General features: G+C 44.7%; 2 protein-coding genes across 7 annotated transcripts; both read right to left on the bottom strand.

Annotated features, from left to right (window-relative positions):
- Positions 1 to 717: 717 nt before the first annotated feature.
- tmcc2 (transmembrane and coiled-coil domain family 2) lies at positions 718 to 6,909 on the bottom strand. Of its 4 annotated transcripts, none has more exons than XM_035631171.2 (5): positions 5,880 to 6,909; positions 3,626 to 4,021; positions 2,727 to 3,340; positions 2,481 to 2,616; positions 718 to 1,911 (listed from the first exon to the last, which is right to left on the bottom strand). In XM_035631171.2, the coding sequence occupies exons 1-5, from the start codon at positions 5,880 to 5,882 to the stop codon at positions 1,612 to 1,614; spliced, it is 1,449 nt and encodes a 482-aa protein (XP_035487064.1). In that variant the 5' UTR covers positions 5,883 to 6,909; the 3' UTR covers positions 718 to 1,611. The 4 variants fall into 4 exon arrangements, with proteins under 4 accessions (XP_035487064.1, XP_035487067.1, XP_035487066.1 ...); XM_035631174.2 differs by having other exon boundaries at positions 6,005 to 6,908; XM_035631173.2 differs by having other exon boundaries at positions 5,885 to 6,908.
- A 1,015-nt stretch (positions 6,910 to 7,924) lies between these two features.
- cdkn1a (cyclin-dependent kinase inhibitor 1A) lies at positions 7,925 to 12,831 on the bottom strand. 3 transcript variants are annotated; one of them, XM_035631223.2, is made up of 3 exons: positions 12,598 to 12,831; positions 9,551 to 10,001; positions 7,925 to 9,463 (listed from the first exon to the last, which is right to left on the bottom strand). In XM_035631223.2, the coding sequence occupies exons 2-3, from the start codon at positions 9,990 to 9,992 to the stop codon at positions 9,408 to 9,410; spliced, it is 498 nt and encodes a 165-aa protein (XP_035487116.1). In that variant the 5' UTR covers positions 9,993 to 10,001; positions 12,598 to 12,831; the 3' UTR covers positions 7,925 to 9,407. The 3 variants fall into 3 exon arrangements, with proteins under 3 accessions (XP_035487116.1, XP_035487115.1, XP_035487118.1); XM_035631222.1 differs by lacking the exon at positions 12,598 to 12,831 and adding an exon at positions 10,696 to 10,823; XM_035631225.1 differs by lacking the exon at positions 12,598 to 12,831 and adding an exon at positions 10,696 to 10,727 and having other exon boundaries at positions 9,551 to 10,057.
- Between the last annotated feature and the right edge of the window lie 4,000 nt (positions 12,832 to 16,831).

Below are 16,831 nucleotides of genomic sequence, written 5' to 3' on the forward strand. Positions count from 1 at the left end.
TCTAAAATGCACTGTTGTTCAGTTCAACATGTATCTAGTACAGTCTTATTTGGTTTAATATCACTGTGCTAAGCATTTGGCATTGTTTTTTTCATATTATCTGCACCTGCAGATTTTTGTTTAACAAAACATCTGTATTTTTTTAAAGAGCAATTTCTGACAGGCTGATGACGTCGTTCAAGTCAGCAGTGTCTGAGGTTCATGCTCATTTAATTACTTAAACATATTTTATTTATAATCTATAATATTCCAAATGTCAAGCTTTTAAACTATTATCATTTCAGCATTTTCTAATAGAGCACTCTTCATAAGGTAATACATTTTTCTCTTTTATCCTTACTTTTACATCTGGTTTATTGAACAGTAAGACTTTTTACCTTTTTTTCCCATGGTTGCAAATAACCCATTTGATTTTTTCCCCTTCTCTTTCCTATTTGGTAAAGTTGCAGTTATAAATGTTGGTAAACCATTTAAATGCAAACCAGATACTTTGCAGCTTGTTTCAGAAAGTGTCCATAACATCTGTAACCGGTTACCCAAACATTATAAATTGTCTTTAAAGCTTTTGTAAACACTTTATTAACTATTAATAAATCCAATATTATTAACAGCCTTTACAAAATATGGATTATTATTATAAGTGTGTAAGATGTTACTAAAAGCATTTAAATCAAAAAAGTCCAGTCTCAGTAAAGGACGATCAGGATATATCCAAGATCTGCCTAATATATGAAATCATTTATTTCTTACATTGTTGAATAAAACAGCCATAATTATTTTGTTTGCAAACTAGATATAAACGTTGATACAATGAGACATGCCAGTTAGTTTGACACTGTGGGTTGTAGCAGTTCTTCAATGGCGGTTACTTTTAACAGAGTTGACGTAGTTGAATTATTGTGCTGAATTTCAGTAGATACCAGTGATTGTTGGTTTGGTTTTCTTAAACTGTTCATTCGCCTTCAAGCAAAAGACCAAAAGAAAGAAATGCATCTAAAAGCAACACCAGACCAGGATGTGAAACACACCAGGAATGACATGGAATACAAAATATCTCACAACAAAATGTACAAGTTATATAAGATTCATTTTGTCATCAATGAGATGTCCACTCATGCCAGCTAAATTTATTTCAGTGCAAATATGAGGACATGCATGAGCACATAACATTCATGAAAAAAACCCTTTTCTCTCCGATATACTATAGCTTCAACATGAAGGTTACAGCGAACATCAGCATTTTACACTCATTTTAAGTTGCTCGAGTCTGTTTCATAAATAATTAGAAAAGACGATCCAACGATGTCTTGCATGAGACTCAGTTTTTGGTGACAGCAATCGATGACTGATCATCAGAAGCAATACATTTGGACGAAATGAGATGATTCCACCTCTCAGCACACTCCGCAGGCTGAGATCTTGCCCCGTCCTCGACTAAAAGTGCCATGTTTTTGTCCTCAGATCCTCCCACTTTAAAGTCAGAGGGGGACGAGTGCAGCAGCTCTTGTTCTATTTCAGTCCCTGAATCCTTCAGTGGTGGCGACTGAGTTAGAAACCAGCACGTGACTCTGTGCTCTGGTCCCCGCCGGAGTCTCTCGCTCGGACGGGAGCTCAGCTGGGCAGCAGCCACGTCTCCACAAAGTCCCACTGCTTCCACAGGACGAACAGCAGCAGGGTCAGCAGGACGGTGGTGGCAACCCGGGCTCGGGTCTTCATCAGCGGGGTGATGAAGTTGGCCAGCGTGGAGACGAAGACCAGCAGCACGGCCATGAGCGCCAGGATGATGTTGATGAGTTTTCCCAGCAGAGCTCGGGCGTTGGCGTTCTCCACTCCCTCCAACTGGACGACCTGCTGCTGCTGCTGCTGCAGCTCCAGCTTGGTGACGCGGGTCAGGCACGACTCCACGGCCTCCTGTACGCACAGACCCACACAAAGAGGAACCACAACATGAACTTCATTCCCTCCAGTTTTTACGCATCAGGAGATTTTAAGAGTAACTTGACAGTAATCCAGTCAACAAGTCCTTTAACCAATACTGGGGCCCCTTCAGTCCAAAACCAGCTTCCCATTTGGTACTTTGTTAAGAACAGGGGATCTTTCTTGTGATGGTTACAGTTATACGGACACATGGATGAAAGAAACAACATTGACTTTTGGTTTCAAACAGGCAGCGAAAAGTTGTCTCCCTTCGTCAAGGCTCCTTTTTAGTAACCCAGCCATCCTGACCTCCTTTGCTCTTGTCATAATGACTACAACCACTAGGTCCCATGACGATAAAACTAAGTGGCAACCCGCTGCGACGTCACCCACTGGTTTGTGGATGCCACACACACCCATTGGACAGTGCTAGCTGTCATCACACAAGTCCTGCAGTGACATACAGATCTACTCCGGGACACCGCCTACAACCACACCCCGGCCATACTCATGGATTAATACTGGACGTGACGCTCCTCTACGACGATGTGGCAGATTTTTACCTGAATGTCTCTCGCTCTCTCGTACGACTGGTAGGCCACTTTTTCCTCCATGCTGGCGAGCTCCTGTTTAAGGTTGGTCATCTCATTCTGGTGCAGCTCTGTTAAGTCATTCAGCTGCTCTTCAAGTCGCTCATACCTGAAACACACACACTACATTGAGAGGAGTGTACTGACAATATCAAAGGTCCTACTATTTTGCACACAGGCTGTGCGTCACTGGACGCATGTGTGTTTTAGGATCTCTACCTGTATCTTTCCTCTTGCAGGCACTGTGTCATGTAGGAGTAGTCGCTCTGCAGTTGGCCCTTCATGTCCTCGATGGCGTCCTCCATATGTGCCTGACTGGCTTTGATCTCCTGCAGGCCCTCGAGGAGAGAGTCCCAAGAGCTGTGCATGTGATGGTGGTGGTGGTGCCCGTCCAGCCTGGGACTCCCCATTGTTGGCCCTAACATCCCCCCTCCTCCCCCGGCACCACCGGAATTACTAGCTGCTCCGGAGCCGGACGTGGCGCTGGAACACTCGTCGTCACTGCCGTACTTTGGGCTGGAGACCAGAGTGGCACTGCCGCTCAGAGCACGAGGCGTGGGGGCGTCTTCAGAGTGGCCCCCGACTCCGTCCTCGAGTGTGTCCTTTAGGTGAGCAATGTTATCTGCGCTTCCGAACTTGTTCCTGATGAGACTGGCAAACTCTCTCGGCTTGGAGACCACGGCTGTGTGAGTGAGGGCAGTAACGCCGCCTTTGACACCTTCAACTACCCCACCTCCGAAACCACTGAACCCAGCACGAACGTTGGCCCTCACGCCTTTCAGTCCCTGCTGCATGTCCCGCAGGACATCCTTAGGCTGCCGGGCCGGTCCATTCTGTAGAGAGGGAAGAGAAATGAGGAAGCAGAGAAGTGGAGGATCTCAAAGGTTGGAGAGAGGTGACGAGGTTTAAGGGACAGAACTGTAGGAAGACATATGAGGAGGACAGGCCCTGTAGAGAATCAGGTGAGACACAGGATGATGCGTTGGTTTAAGTAAGTGCTGGGAGATGAGAAGCATCAGTCTACATTTGCACACAACTGTCCTCACAAATACAGAAAACGTGTTTTGAGTCAGGCGTGTGATAATCATTCGGTGTTTCAGAGTCACTTCCCCACTTACTTGTTCGATCTCCTTTAGCTTCTTGTGATAGTGTTCTAGTTTCTTGTGCAAGTGTGCGATGGTCTGTGCCGACTTCTGGTTCTTCTTCTCGAAGACCTGCTTGATCCTGGACGCCTGCTGTTTGTCTGCGTTGTGGGCCAACTTCAGGTACTCTGCGACGTTGTCGTCGCGGGCCTCCTGCTCCACGCGGATCTGCTCGGTGACCTTCAGGACCTTCTGCTGCAGGTGCTCCAGGGCAGCGCGCATCCGCTGCGGCTCGCCGGTCACTGAACCCTCCGCACCCCCGGCCATGACACTGGACGCCGCCCCTGCTCCCTCCGCACTGATGTTGCTGTCAGAGCCCCCATGGCTGGTGGTGGAGGGTAGGCCTAGTGTTGCCACCTCACTCTTGTCCAGCTGAGGGGACAAGAGGGCAGAGGGGGTGATCAAGGGTGGAAAGGCTACTGCAGTTACTCCGGATGAATTACTGGTTACAATACTTTACTTTGATAGAACAAGCATTGCCTGTATTGATACATACACCCAATACGCTAAAAATACAAAGGTTATATGTCAAGATAAATTAATCTCAATCCTAAAAGGAATATTTAATCTAAAGCTGCCATAACAAACTCCTGCAATTATTGATCCCCCGTAGTTGTTAAAGCTGCAATATTTGTATTTCGTTACTGTATGACTCTATAATTTCTAAATCATTTACTAGTCATTTTCTGAAAAAAGACAGTGTTCACTTGGTTCATTGGCAATTCATTTGTGTCCATTAACTTTGCCCAGGGAGTATGTCAGAGCACAGCTGAACATGCAAAAACGTTTCTCCACAGATAAACATTCAACTCTGCATTTATGAGGATTGAAGTTTCCGGGAATAAATGATTAAATGACCATTATTTACTAAAGTTTAATTCATTCAACTAAACCTACAGAAAACCAAAATTCACTCTTAAAAGTAAGAGTTAGACAAATATAGTCTCAGGACAATAAGAAACTACCACTGGGCAGATGGGAAATATGAAGTGAGTGAGTGACCCTCTGGCTCTGGTGGTGATGCCAGTAATTGATTCTGTGGAAGTACACAGAAAGGCCATCGTGCATCAATTAGATGCTACATAGTGACACTGCTTCCTGTCGCGCACAGTCTCACAAACTCTGCTCCGCCACGAGCAGGCGACTTTTAAAACAACTCTTTCTTTTGGAAAAGGCATCATGTATCCACGAGAAATGAGGGGGTAGACTCATACAGCAACGGTGCATTCGAAGCAATGGCGGTGTGCAACAAGTGGCATTTTATGACGGTGATGATCAAATGTTAAACCATGTGGTCCATCCACACAGCGGATGGCGGGTTCTGCTATAGACCCTCTGCCTGACGTCCAAATACTGTCATCAGACCCCGAGTGTGCGTGCGCGCGCGTGTCTGCGTCCGTGCGTCTGTGTGCGCGTGCATCTGTGTCCGTGTGCGCGTGCGTCTGTGTGCGCATCTGTGTGTGTGTGTGTGTGTGTGCATCTGTGTGTGCGCGCGCGTCCGTGTGCATCTGAGTGTGTGTGTGCGCGCGCGTCCGTGCGTGCATCTGTGTGTGTGTGTGTGTGTGTGTGTGTGTGTGTGTGTGTGCGCGCGCGTCCGTGCGTCTGTGTGTGCATCTGTGTGTGTGTGTGTGTGTGTGTGTGTGTGTGCGCGCGTCCGTGCGTCTGTGTGCGCATCTGTGTGTGTGCGCGCGTCCGTGCCTCTGTGTGTGCGCGTGCGTGTGTTTCGAACAGGTTACAGTCACAAGAGGCGGCGAGGTGTAACCGATGACTGCGGCGCTCGACTGGTAGTTCACCGTCTGCTGATCCCGTCAGGGAAAGTGAAGCAGCCGAGCGACGGGCCGGTGGAGGCGGTGTCCGGTGATACATGTGGGTGAAAACAACACGACATGTGCAACACGGGGCCGTTCAGACGGCGGGAGCCGCCGCGGTGCTCGGATCTCATGGTGCCTTTAATGAAAGACGAGAGAAGAGAGAAGAAGGCGGGCAGGGTGACGTCCTGTGACGAACTACGGCTCCTGGCCGGTGGGAGCTGCGATGGGCTGCGATGGGGATGGAGATGGCAGATGTCTGTGGCATAAATAAAAGAAAACAAACCCCGAGAGGACAGAGATGTGGCCGTGTCCTCGCGGGCGGCCGGAGACACGGGGTGACGTGAGCGATGGCCGATGGATGTGCACACACGAGGATGAGACACAAGCAGCACAGCAATAAATTAAATCAGAAACGTTACCATACTGCTTTAATCCAATTTTTGCAGTGCCATTGCAAGTCTGTGTTCGAGGCCCATCCTCCTCCTCCTCCTCCTCCTCCCCCTATGCTCACTGAGGAGGAGCCCCCCTCCTCAAATATCTTTACCCTCAGCCGTTGTCTGGCCGACTACCACCTCCCTGGATCCTAACGCTCCATTGTTGACGCCATCGATATCTGCAGCCTCCCTCTGCCGCTCTCCAACGCTGTGATCTATTTCTCCCTCTCTCTCTCTCCTTTGTGTCATATGCTCCCTCCGCCTCCCTCTGCTTCATCCTCCCTCTCCCTCTCCCTCTCTCTCTCTCTCCCTCTCTCCCTGCAAATGCTGGATGTCCTGCCCTGCAATGGATGTGCGGGAGCTAAGGGACAGATGATGGAGGGGAGTGGGCGGGGGGGATGGGAGAGCTTAGCGCAGGCGTGCAGGTGCCTCCCTTCCGCTGAGGCCAGAGGAGAAAGAGAGGGAGAGAGAGAGCAGGGCCCTTCATCCCCTACCAACACACACCCTGTGTGCACTGATGTAGGGCTGCAGTCATGTTGTGCCAAACTGTGTGTGTGTGAGCAGTGACTCACTTGCGTAATCCATTTCTGTGCTCTGCACACAGGAGGAAAAAGTATCCGACCACATCCAGTATTGTTCCATGAGTATGGCTGGGTTAGGGTTGTAGTCTGGGTTTTCTGTTGCACTTGCGTCCCGGCGTCCTGGAGTAGATCTGTATGTCACTGCAGGACTGCAGCCCGCCCAGAAGACCCGGAACTTAGATCAGAAAAAAACTTCATTTTTGGTCAAAACCTCAAATACAGCGAAGGAAAAAATAAGCCAGTTTCATCCATTCTTAATATATTTGATTCAAAATATGGTTCTCTTGGAACGAGCCAGCTATTACAACCGGTATTTAGTCTTTACACGGCCCATCGTGTACTTATTGTAGTTGAACATTTTAATCAGGCCAATTGGCAGATTCATGTTTACAGCACGAGCTAAGTGCTAAAAGTCAAAGCTTTTATTCCATGTGAGGGGGAGTTGCTGCCTGGCACGTACGTGAATACATTAATAAATACAACGCTAAAAACAAATACTTGACAGATGACACGGACAAAAAAAAACACAGTACAGTACAAAACAGAACCACTGCATGAGAAGCATATCGACTGTCGTTGAAAGGAGAGAATTCTCTCGTCCCATATGGGAACTATGTATCTCCTTCAAGAAAGCAGAAGCACTTTACTCCTGGTACAGTGGGAGGTCCCAACACTCCAGTATGGCCTGGGCCTTCCTGACGACGTGACCGTCACTGAGACCAGAGAGTTGAACTTGATTCACCCCAGATTCAGTTTGCCAAACCACAATAGTGTTGTTCGCAACACACAAAACCACACGCTCACACCTGCAGGGTGTTGCCGTGCAGAGACACGTTGAAGAGGTGTGAGGCGCACACACTGTGGCCCCAAACCAATAACAACTGTTGCGGAAGAAGTATTCAGATCTATTACTTGAGAAAATGTAGGATCATAGCATGTAAACAATGTTCTTTTACAAGTGAAAGTCCTGCATTCCTGTAACGCTAGTGAATTTAATTAGAGTATCAAAAGTGCAAAGCAGTCATTGTGCGTAGAATCAGCCTCAGTGTTCCATGTTACAGGATTATTGTAAGTGATGCATTCATGCGTAAAGAAAAGATCTGTACCGGTGCAGCATTTTTATCGGTTCTGTTTTGAATCTGAAATCTTATTCTACAAAGTGGCTCCCACCGTTACTTGTTAGTGGAATCATTAATACAGTATATCATTTCCCCTTTGAAAAATACAGATGAAGTATAAAGCAGCATCAAATAGAGAAAACCCAAACTGAAAAAAGTTACTTTCATGTCAGTGCTACATTTGGACACAATGATCCACTTTTTTTTCTGCAGCACAAATGACTTTGTTGCCATAATATATATTTCTTCACTTTACGTCATCTCTCTCGCTCATACCAGCACAGGAGGACCAAAGCAACAGTGACAATGCAGTAAAGACACTCGCAAGAAATGTACTTTGAACATTTTATTTGAATTTGGAGTCCTCGTAAAAATTATAACAAAAACCCAAATTAACTCAAGGCATATAGTATCTCACAATAAATACGGATAGATCTTTTCATTTGTAGCTTTTAAACACAAAAAAAATAAGTGGGACCAGCGTCTTTAAACAGAAGTGCATTCAATGTTTGGGGTAATGCTCATATTTGCTTAGCTTCATTTTTTTTTTCTTGGTTTTTCTTTCTGCAGCAAACATGTCAGAGCTGTCGGTTCAGAAGGATTAGCATCTCAGTGACCTTGTTTGACACCCACTCAGATTACCCATAGCAGCAGGATTTGCCAACATTGACATAAATAAGTGTCATGAAAAAAACAACAACATACTGTTTGTTTTGAGGCAGATGATAACACTTTGTCTGTTAAATTGGAGAAGAATGACGCACATAGCTTAAACTCAGTAAATAATACATCTGCGTCTGAGAACACTTTTTTTCTGATGGTCCGTTGTGGAGCTTCAAACACGTGGTTTGATACTGGGAGCTGTGGACGTACCACCTATCTGATGTTTGTGCAGTACTGCTGTGTGTATTTATGATTATGCTACTTAACAGTGCTGTATTAAACTATTGACAAATATATCTAAATAGTGTTTTGAGGACATGGTGCGACACTCCTAACCGACATGATCTGGTGCTGTACACATGTCAGAGTTGGGACTGGGCACTTCCTTGGACAGGATCTGCTTTGAAAATCAAATAAACATACGTACAGTGGATGGAAGAGGACGTGATGGCACTTCTGTCATTTCTAATCCAAGCGAAGCAACCGCATGTAAGGTATATCGGAATTCTTCAAGCATTATCCTCGGAGTACATGATGGTAGAAAAACAACAACATGATTTTGTACAGCGGTCTATGTGATACTCATAAACAAAGAACATTGTAGAAAAAAACAACTGTGGATTTGAGCAAAGGAGCTTCAACCATTTTCTACCATATTCAATCATTCTGTTCTGACAGACGACTCAATTTCATTATGACATGATGTTAACCAACATAACATCCTTTTCAAGTGTACAAATATACATATATATATATATATGCTCAGTCATCACATCTCTGCATTTCTAGAAATGCAGAATTCCCCTGAAACCGAGACAAGACTGTGGAATGTACAGTGGGAAATGTCAGTTGACACTTTGGCTTCCCCCTTGATCCAAATGAGTAGAAATCCACTGATTTCGAGAGATTACCGTTAATCTTCTCAGCTCAAATGTCCCCTTTCCTACAACTGGGAAAAACACCAACCCCCTCAGAGTGAATACAGTACCCTAATTAATCTTATAGTAATCTTGTGTGGCTGAGGTCCCTTCTGTTTCCACATGATCCACTGGGTTCAAGACCTCGTGGTGAGCGAGGGTGCAGAGTCTGTGCAGAACGTGGTATTCCTGAGTGCAGTACTGTCTGTGAAGTTCTCCTGGAATATCGGCGCATCACTCGCCAGATTTGCGTGGCATCCAAACGACTCTTCTCTTGGTCTGGTAGAAATCTGTCAGAATAAAGAACAGGATATTCAGCTCATGCAAAAACCACCTGAAATTACAAGTTTACGTTCTGAATATTTCAAAAAACGTACCTGTGAGGTTTGTCTGTTTCCTCTTCGCCCCTGAACTCTCTCTCCTCTCTGGCGTTTTCTCCAGGTTCTCCAGGTTGAGCTCGCATCTCTCTGGCGTACCGGGGATGTTCTCCTTCTCACTCTGCGGCGGCTCCATCCTCCCTCTCTTGGTGGTCAGCGTTGCCTCCGCCAGCCTCCGACGCTTCTGTCCCAGACCGAACACACAGGACCGGTACAGCAGCGGCACCTCGGTAGCCGGGACTCCCTCCCACTGGAAACCGCCGCTCTCCAAAGGCTTGTCCGAGGTGAAGTCGAAGCCCCAGCGCCGCGACGCCTCCTCCAGGTCTTTCCGCAGCGCAGTCTGGTACTCCACCTGCAGCTGCTCCCGGTCGACCGGGCCGAACAGGCTTCGCCGAGCGGGGCCGTTCCTCGGGGTGCCCAGGATCCGCTTGTGCGTAGCCATCGTTCTACACTGCAGGACACAGAGAGGAGGCCACAGGTGAGCTGGGACAGCTACTACAGGACATCCTGAGTGATGATGGGGACTGAGTCAGCTGTGACACCCTCAATAGGGCTGCTACGACCTTTGACATTCATTATCAATTCATCTGGAAGATAGGTCCTCGATTAACTACTTTGATCATTAAAAAGTGAAAAGTGTCTTTTATAATATCCTGCATCTTGTTTAATTTCTTTATTACTTTTACGAAGCAATAATTGCACTCTTGATAATATGTATATAGCATTTCATAGTTTAGTTTAGTTATAGTTTTCTATTTTTTGTTGCATATTTTGCTATATTTTGTTATCTCCCTCTTCCTTGATGTCTTTGACTTTTGCTGCTGCTGCAACAAGTAAATGTCTCCGCCATGGGATTAATAAAGTCTTATGTTTTTCTTATTTCACCTTTAAAATGTTTGGAAAAGCATCAAATCCTCACATTTGACATGCTGGGACAAGCCAGTGTTTGGTATTTTGACTCGTTAAAACAACTAAAACAATTGATCCATTATCAAATTCATTGTTCATTTGCTGTCAACCGACTAATCAACTCTGATTCTCAGACACACACCAATGACATCATTTAAAAATTTAAGAATGCACTCATTTCTCTCAAGCGATCATGGCACCAATAAAAAGATTTTTTAAAGCAGAAGTCGTCTTACCATGGTTCCAACCTGGTCTCTAAGTTCCCTCAGTGAAACTACAGAGCATCTCACGCTGCTCGAGGCTGTGAGGCTCTTTATAGGGCCACAGAGGCCAGTGACGCACTGGCTCCTCCCATGTGACTCAGTGGTACATGTCCGAACATAATCTCACACAGGCATGTAGGGACAAGTCCCTGCTCACTCACTGCAGGCACACAGACACAACACTAGGGGGCAGTGTGAGACCACCAGGTCCACAGAACAGCTCCAGGATCAGGAATATCAAATCAGTTTCAAAACTTGTTTTCATTTTGTGAAAATATTTATAAAAACTATTGATCAAATCAGTGCTTTCAACTATATACTACATATATACGACATGGAACTTCCTTCTTCCTTCTGGGAAGGAAACGACAGGAAGGAAATCAGTGTAAGTCATTGTAGTTGTCCGGGAAGGGCTGGGCACGATTCCCACGATTCCCATTTTAAGGGAACAATCAACAGAAACCCGTCCCAGCCCACACAAAAAGTATCCAGCTACAGCACCATGGGGGAGGAGAGGTCATTTGAATTAGAGTAATGACATAGAGGACACTCGTCAAGATTGTTACTGCTGATCAAATATATATAATATTTAATCTGAGCACAGACACTGTTCCAGTGAGGAGCAATGAGATGTTAACCAACCACATTAACAGTCGGGCCGTGGACTCGAAGGCTAATTTAAAGTCTAGACCGACAAAATCTCAGTCGACATGTTCCTGATTAAACCAAACACACGCCTACATTGTGAACGTATTATCCTGAAAGATTTGATTCAGCTGTTTTCATCTTTGAGAACCAATATTTATGGACTTTTTTAATGATATGACTGTGAGTTAAGATTTGTCAGATTGAAAAAATGTATATATACCTCAATATATATATATCTTTGTTCATCACTGTAAAATGATTCAAGATCTGAAGCAACTTCACATATCAAAGTAACAGTCCCCACCAAGTACCTCTGGACGACAACGTCTGGTGTCTGGAGATCTCTGATAAACACTCAACTTAAATTCAACTTTTTTAAGGCAATTCCACCGGATATAATTTGCAACAAAGACAGACTGATGAGCAATCTGTCCTCAACATGGGTTTGACTGTTCCCTCCACGCCCACTGTTACACAACATGTGTGACCCCCTAAGACCCAAGGTCAGGGGCAGCGTCTTCATGGGAAGAAATGTGGTTCCAAAACATCTGTCAGATCCTCACTTCTCTAAGAAGAAAGTGTGTGGAAATGTTGGGGAGCATTGGTATGTTGTACGTGTAACCCCTCCATCCCCCCTCTCCCCTGTCACTTCATGGGACAGGACGTCAGAGAGGGAGAGGGGGGAGGACCGGGCGGGGCGGGGCGGGGCGGGGCGGGGCGGGGAGGAGTGATTCAAGCCTGTGGCGGGAGAACGAGTCGAGCATGGCTCCGTGGAGACCCCGCCCAGTTTACTCTACCGCTCCATGTGAGGCTGGAGCTCGTGTCGACCAATCACTGAGGGCTGTCACTGTCTGCAGCCTCCCCGTCACCACACACACTCACACACACACACACACCATGACTCAAGCTTTGCAATTACTACATGTGCAATACTTACTTCTCTAAGTGCAATTATTTTGACTTCTCTGTATATTTTTTTTTATTATTATTATTTACTATTTATATTTTGTATATTTTGTACATATCTGTTGCTTGCTCCTTTTAAAAAAAAATATTCTGCCATCCACTATGCTGCTGTGACATCCGAATTCCCCCGTTGTGGGACGAATAGAGGAATATCTTATCTCATAACAGCTCTTTAAAAAATGTTTTTTTTGTGAACTAACAACCACACAAATGAAACTCAAAAATCAATATCAACATAACTTCAGAATATGATTCACTTACGTGATCAGCTGACTCCAGTGCGGTCCGGGTAAACTTCTCCCTATGTCCAACTTGTTGAAAGAAGCCACTGCCTCGGTGTAGTTTCTGACTTCAAGTTTCACAACAACAACAAGAGTTATGATTAAAACAAGACAAAACCAGCCTGAGGGCGGATGCTACTTGACCCAGCGACCGAACTCCAACGCTGCTCCTCGATAATTCCTCCAAGTGATCTTTTACTATCGCGCACCCGGACTGAAGTTTCATGAAATGCGGTGGGCGGGGCCTGCGGTCCCTTGCAGGGGCGTGGCCTGCGGTCCCGTGCACGTGGAGTTCGCCCGGTAAACTCACGAGCACACGTGCAGAGCTGGAGTCGTAGTATTCGGGAGGAGATTCCAGCACGACGCCGCCCTGCGCCTCCCAGTGCGCATGTCCTAAAAAGATTCCAGGTCTCCAGCTCATTGTATTTTATTTACTCAGAAACTTTGGTATTTACGACGTTTCAAGGGAGCTGTTGTACTTCGATCACGCGTCTTGCAGCTGCTTTACTGGTGAATATTTAATATATGACCTTCACCGTGAAATCACTACTTTCACGAAAGCAAGAATATCTTATTTTTGTATCACCACTGCAAATAAAAGTCAGAATTTTACTGAAGTAATAGTACACGTGTGTGAGAAAACAATTTGTGTACAATACCAAAAGGAATATCCTTACACAAAGTGACCCATTTCAATGTGTCATGTTATGATATACATTCTTACTGTATTATCACCAATGGATCAATGTTTATTCACCAGTTTCATGTTGCAGCTGTCGGAGGAGGAGATAGTTTTAACCATTTTCTAACCCCATAATTGAAATTATTTTTAAAATAAAACCTAGACTCAAAAGCACATTGATAAAGTTTGAAAACTTTTCATACAAGCTGAGGTATTTTTTTATATATGTTTTTTTTCTTTGTTCAATATGAGCAGAGCACATTCAGGAACATAAGTATAAAATACCAAATGTAAATATGCCAGAGTTTGCAAGATCAGATAATTTACATCTGTCGTCCGGAGGCAGGGTAGGAAATAAAAGCATAAAATTGACAGAGTACAAGTAACACATACAGACACAACGATACAAATACACACACAACACCCAAGGCCAATTAATAGTGGTAACAATTGGTAATGAGCAGTTCGGCTCATTAATTTGGAAGAGGGAAAATAAATTGTTACTGTACATGTAATGATGACAATATGTCAGATTTGGGCCATTTGATTTTTAGATTGAAGACATAATGGATGATGGATGATGGATAATTAGGATTAAAGAGCAATTGCATAATTCATCTCATAATCTTCTACCTGTACCAGCAGCTCTCTGGCCTCCAAACAACTCTCCCATCTAAACATGAATGTTACAATTTTCTGTAACAACAAGCCACTTAAAAACCCCGGAGCTTTCACAGTGGGGAAATATTTTTCTCATGAGTCTGTTCCACCTGTTGGAGCCGGGTTTGTTTTATCCCAGCAACAAGTCAGCAGAGAGAGAGAGACAACTCCTCATGATCCCCGACCACGTCACGCTGCCCGTCAGTCCAGTTCACAGCACGTCAACAACCACAGTCCCAACTGTAGGACGCAGCTTGTAAAGGCCCAACGGATCTGACTCTGCCACAGTGAGTCCTTTGTTGAGGAGAGGGACACTGATGGGACACAAGAGGAACACGCTCACATTTGGAAGCTGTTTACAATAAGCGCATCTAGAGTGCAGCGATATATTCAGTGGTGATGTGTACGGAAGTTTACACAAAAATGGAAAAACACAATGAGTGAGCGGCAGCTGTGCGACTACAGGGAAAGGCCCTGCATTTGTTCAGCTGAGCAGACACTTTATTATCTCTCAGCTCTAAAGCAGCTGCCCAAAACAGAGGGTCTGCGAGCACGCCTTACATATTCTCATTCATTATGTGCTTCTTCTCATTCATTGATGTCAGAGGTGGTGCCAAATGAGGCACGTCGACACCAACCACTCGGTTAACTATTTATTGAGTGGGACATCAAGCAGAGTTCTGCTCTTTGCAAATACAGTACAACCATTGTTTCATAACTTGTTTGTAACATTAACCGTTGACCTTTTACTGTCATGGGTCGGGTCAGCTGGGGTTAACACGGATCCTGGTGTGTCCTTGTGTTTAGGTTGATGGTATGACCGTCTGTGTTAACGACTAAAGCCGGTACAGAAAGAAATTTGAATATTAATAATTCAGGAATTTTTGATCACGCTCTTTAATATTGTGTGACTTTCTCTTTTTTTGACATTATCACTGATTTCCCAGGGATTAGAGCATGAGTCTTTATGGCAAAAATCGTTCATATTTATGGCACTTATTTATGATGTTTAAGTGTTTGCAGAACTTAAGGCTGTTGGGCCTTGTCGTAGGTATGTGCTCTACTGAGTGCCATTCTAGTTGCTTCTGTGTTTTTGGTATCAGATGTGGGCATTTGAAGGTTTAGAATATCAGTAATCCATAACAGTAACCTTATGCCGGACTATTGGATATATATCAAACTGGATTTGCTGGATTGAAGATCATGACACACCAGCCCCCACACACACAGCCCCTTTCTACTGTTTCGACACAGGGCAGATACCCAAGGAGGTTATGTGGTTGGTTTGGTTTGTCTGTTTTGTTGGTTTGTTAGCAGGTTTATTAAAAAATATATTATTTTTTAACCAAAGATATTTCTTGGGTAATGTAACAGGTGATTAAAATTGGGAAAGGGATCTAGATCGAGATTTGGATTGGCATTACTCATGTGCTCCGTGGGCGCCACGCACCGCATGTAAAGTGTAATGTCAACGTTTCCGAGTGGATTTCCCGCGGGTTCCCGGACGAGGGCGGCCAATCTCCATGGATACCGCATACCATGAGTCATCGCTTCTGTGACGTCACACGGGCTTTGAGGGACACGTGGAAAAAGCGCGCGCAGATTTCAGAACGCCGGTACTCTTCTTGTGTTGTCGGTTCACCGGCAGCTCGTGGGCTTGTCCCCGGTGGGACGGCGGGAGAGGAGAGGACCGAGGGAGCAGTGATGTATCTGAGAACCTCAGATGATCCGCAGGTGTAGATTCAGAAATAGCACTTTTAGACCATAATTCACAATTCAAAAGTTGTATTAAACATGACCAGACAGCCTCAAGACCATGTTACTATCTGTAAGATGAATTATAGCTATCGTGAAAAACTGATCTTGATCCTCAGGAACTTTTAATAAGCCCCTCGCAATACTCTTAGTGACTTCTTCAGCAGAACAAGGACACCATTATTTGAATGTCTTATCACGTCTTATCTATCCTGGGGTGAAATGGTTTAAATCTCAGTCAACCGAGTGACTGAGATTCTGGTATGAGGTCGTTATACCAGACACTATGTACCACAGAAGAGGGAAATCAGCAGGCGACAGACGAGGGAATGAACTCATCAGGGGATTTTCTCCGTCTTTTGACTCCACGACTTTCTTTCAGCATTTGACATCGGGACAACTTCCAAATATCATCCACCTCACTCCAACTGAAAGCTGTATTATTAGAGTACAAAGCATCACTTTACACTAAGACTGATCTTTTTATATTAAGTTTTAAGGAGCCTCTAACTGAAGAAAACTACAATCTGAAATGTCAAATTCATAATTTTCACATTGTAAACAGCATCTCCATTTGCTTTACTGTAAGCAAACTTCAGATATGTGTTCACGTCAAATGAGTCACAGGAATGTACTTTGATAAAGACTACAGATAAATTTTAAATATTGTAATCTGAACCGACTTGTCTTCAATGCATTCTCAGACTATGTGATGTATTTTCCAGCTTCAGTTTTTAAGAAAACAACAAATGACTATATGATAACAGATCGATCACCTTAGTGGACAATTTCAAATATTCAAACACCACTTGAAATGAATCCAGTTAACCAGGCACTACCAGGTAACATTAACAAGGACCGAAAGCACACACAATTTGACCATTTTCAGAATAAGCAAATATATAGGGAGAGTGGTGCTACACCAAACAACCACTGGCCAACACAATCAGGCAAAACAGTATAAAATAAGGTGAAATTATAAATATTAAGAGGTGCTGATGCAGACCAATGCATCTTAGCGGATACTTGATTGATGCTCGAGGGGTGCCCTCTTGTGGGAAAAAAATGGATGGATGTCAGAATTATGTAGATATGTACATTAAGAGGTAAGAGGAAA

The sequence above is a fragment of the Scophthalmus maximus genome, chromosome 6, assembly GCF_022379125.1.
Source record: "Scophthalmus maximus strain ysfricsl-2021 chromosome 6, ASM2237912v1, whole genome shotgun sequence".
Taxonomy (NCBI): domain Eukaryota; kingdom Metazoa; phylum Chordata; class Actinopteri; order Pleuronectiformes; family Scophthalmidae; genus Scophthalmus; species Scophthalmus maximus.